Source organism: Hordeum vulgare, chromosome 7H, assembly GCF_904849725.1.
Source record: "Hordeum vulgare subsp. vulgare chromosome 7H, MorexV3_pseudomolecules_assembly, whole genome shotgun sequence".
In the NCBI taxonomy this organism is placed as follows: Eukaryota; Viridiplantae; Streptophyta; class Magnoliopsida; order Poales; family Poaceae; genus Hordeum; species Hordeum vulgare.
In genome coordinates this window covers 499,975,826-499,979,453 of record NC_058524.1, presented here as the reverse complement: position 1 = coordinate 499,979,453, position 3,628 = coordinate 499,975,826, and the positions used below count along the sequence as shown (strand labels likewise).

Here is a 3,628-nt window from a genome sequence, read left to right as displayed (position 1 = left end):
ATAGAAGAAATCGATACCTTCCTCGGTGCATGAGTTGCCCAATCCCACCCAAAATTTGTTGGGCGCCTTCCATTCATATCACAACCATCTCAAACGCAAGACCATGGCAAATTTATTGGTGTTAAGCACCCCTAGGTCGCAGTAGTCCTTAAGAAGGCATACAACTTTCCAATTGATTTTGCATTTTACACCGGTTGTCTTGTCTGAATCAGAATAAAGAAATGTGTTCTCGATCTTGTTTAAGTTTTGAAGAGAGCCCTTCGACACAATGAGGGATTGATGGGAGAGATGGACTAGACCGCGTGAGACCACACAAGAGATATAGTCAATCATCAGTCGAGACATACACGGGACTACACACATCCTTGCGGCAGAAGATCCGAGCTAGCGTGCATCGTCTCAGTCTCCTTCCGCATCTCAGATCGATCTAGCCCTCTTCTGAACCCAGCACCTCTGTCTCTCGTCTTCGGTCGCCGGCCACCACCATGGCCGAATCCCCACCCCAAATCCTACCCTTCATCCTCCTCTCCCTCATCCTCCTCTCGATAGCCCCCGCCGCCAGCGCGGCCGCGTTCGCCGGCCTCGACGCCTTCCTCGCGTCGGCCGCCGCGCGCGACCACTCGGCCGCCAACGACACCTTCGGCTCTCTCCCCGCCGGCCTGCGCCGCGCGCTCTCCGCCCCGTCCCCGATCTCCCCATCTCGCCTCCTCTCCCTCTCCGCCGCCGTCCCCGTCAACGTCCGCCTCGCCGGCTCCTCCTTCCCGGACACCTCCGCCCGCCTCCTCCCTTCCCTCGTCTCGTCCGCCGTGTCATCCTCCCACTTCCTCTCCAGCCGCCCCCCGCACCGCCTCGCGGTCTCCCACAACATCCACCTCGATGTCGCCGCCCTCGTCGCATCCTCCGACCTCGTGACCCGGGCCGCGACCGCCGTCCTCGCCCACCTCAATGCAGCCCCCGCGCCCTTCCACTCCAACGCCCTCTCCTCCGTGCCGTACAAAATCGTCGACGATATCGTCGCTGAGGACTACCGAGCGCACGCCGGCTCGGCTTCCTCCCCGGCCGTCTACATCTACTTGCTCGACCTCGGCCCGCAGCCGCGTCCGTACGCCTACACCGCGGCCTCCTCCTCTGCCGATGGTCATTCGCCTGCATTCTCCCGCTGCCTCGCCCCTCTCTGGACTGGCAAGGAGCGCTACATCTGGATCGACCTAGGTGCAGGCCCGGTGGATTACGGTCCGGCGCTCTCCGGCGAAGGCGTACTCCCTCGTGGTGAGTTTCATCCTCTTGCTGCTCTCCACGGCCGCCCCAAGTCGGATAAAGCAGTCCTCGCGGATCTGGCCTCACTGGTTCTCAGTGCTTACAAGTCGTTGCTAGTGCCCTCGCTCAGAATCCCAGTGCATTATGAGAGCTCTTTGCTTATTCGTTTTATTCACATCCATGGTGAAGAGAAAGATCCCGTTGGACTCGATTGGAGTTCGATTGAACAATCAATTCGGGATGGAGATCTGCCCTTCGATGGGCAGAGCTTAAAGTTTGATTTGCACAGTGTCAAGTACTCCGAGTGCTCAATTTGCTCATTTGCAATTGCCCGCTCAACACACTCATTTACATCCAGGTTCTTGTTTGAGAATTACACGATGATAGTGAGTGATTACTTGGACTCCAAGAGGATGAGGCAGGTGCTGTCAGACTCATCGGATGAGATGCATCGTGTGGCTGGGATTCATGATGACGATGAGCATGACAAGATTGTGCCAGTTTATGTTTTTGATTTGGATTTCGATAAGCTTCTGTTGTTGGATAGGTACCACCAAGCGGTGGCTTTCCGTGATATGGTGGTTGCTGTGAGGACAAGGAGCTCGCAAACAGTCAGTGACTACAGCTGTAATGGTCGACATGTAATTACAATGACTAGAAATCTAGATCGTCCGATCATCAGCTCAGTTCTGCAGACCATGTTTGGTGTGTCACCAACACACCAGTCATGGAGCCCTGAGCACAATGCCACCGTTGTTGATTACACTTGGAGCACTGGACATACACCATTTGGACCGTTCTCAGAGACCAAATCACTGTCTTTTGTTCAGAAAGATGCAGCCCGTAGGAATGTTCTTCTTACCACCCTCAACTACACAATCACCAGTACAGTTGAGGTTCTGGAGTCACTGGCTGCCCATGGCGGGGAGAATATACTCCTTAGAAAGAAAAGGCATGTTGAGTTCATTCAAAGGTGGAATCTGCTCACTTATAAGTTGGAGAAGGTGGTTTCAGCCATGTCCCGCCTGGATTACAACAAGGCAATGTATCTTTTGCGATCTTCAGATCATGATATGTATGCCATTTACATGTTGGTATATCAGGCTTCTCAGGAGCTGGAGGCCTCACTGGTTTGCTTCAAAGACCCACCATTCCCATGGCTGTCAGTTTCCTTGTCTGGAGTCTTTGTTTTTGGTTTCCTTTTTGTGTATTCTAAGAGGGATAGTTTGTTTAGGAGCAAAAGGAAGCAGTTCTGAGTTCTGACAGCAGTTTTGTTGGTGGATACTGTTTGAAAGCTTCACCCTGATGCGACCATAGTTGACGGCTGCCAGGAAATTGCATCCTTGCATATTACATGGAGCAGTGACTAGACACTCGCAATGGGTGCATCTTGTTCCAAGATAAACTTATAAGAGGTATTCTAGATTATTTGAGGGAGTCAACACTTCCACTTGTCTTGTAAGTTTAATGTGCCTGAATTGCCCTTCATACATAATGTTGATCTAGATTTTGCAGACATTATGTGTTCTATTTTGTTGACTAGCATGTTCCCTGTCATATTTGCTGTGTGCATCCCATGCTCGTGTCTGGTTTCTACATGTTAGATTCTACAGTTTCCGTGGTAAAAAAAGAACCGCACGACTATCATAACTGTAGTAACTTCAAGGCTTCAATCCTTGGCATTTGTGTCACACGTGTAGGAATCTATCCGGTCTTTATTAAGCTTGATGAATAGCTGATGTCCTTGAGAACCTAAGGCATGTGTCAATGCATTGTCTCTTATCACGTTATTATAGGAGCATTAATAATTTAAGATACAACCATGCCAATGCATTGTTTCTTATGAGTTGTATCTATATTCAATAATTTGGGGTAATGCATACATATGATTGGGCTAGAACCATTTTTTGCCTATGGCCACGTGCAAGAGTATGTTAGGCCTGTGCCAATGCATTGTTTTTTAACACGGTATTATAGCAGCATTAAAAATTTAAGAACCTACTTGTCCAATGCATTGTCTATTAGAGGTTGTATCTAAATTTAATGATATGGTATTCATGCATGTATATGATTGGACAATTAGCTATTTTTGCCTATGATGACGTGCAAAGGTTGTATCTTAGCTAAGATACAACCTCACCCTCTCTCTTCATTAAATAGTAGTATGACACATCAGCAAATTACCTATGAAACCGTGCTAAGAAACTCCCATTGGCATAGGCCTTAGCTAAGATACAACCTCACTCTCTTTCTTCATTAACTAGTAAGCCACGTCAGCAAAATATATATAAAACCGCGCTATGAAACTAGCATTGGCACAAGCCTAAGTTGTGGTTAAAATTGCCAGAGTTACCATTACTGGTAACTGTAA

At 49.0% G+C, this 3,628-nt stretch overlaps 1 protein-coding gene across 1 annotated transcript; it reads left to right on the top strand.

Annotated features, from left to right (window-relative positions):
• The first annotated feature begins 380 nt into the window (after window positions 1-380).
• LOC123407620 lies at window positions 381-2,773 on the top strand. Its single transcript, XM_045100786.1, has one exon. The coding sequence runs from the start codon at window positions 486-488 to the stop codon at window positions 2,511-2,513; it is 2,028 nt and encodes a 675-aa protein (XP_044956721.1). The 5' UTR covers window positions 381-485; the 3' UTR covers window positions 2,514-2,773.
• Window positions 2,774-3,628: the final 855 nt, after the last annotated feature.

Coding starts and splice junctions, on each gene's coding strand:
- LOC123407620 (XM_045100786.1), top strand. CDS start 486: ATGGCCGAATCCCCACCCCAAATCCTACCCTTCATCCTCCTCTCCCTC.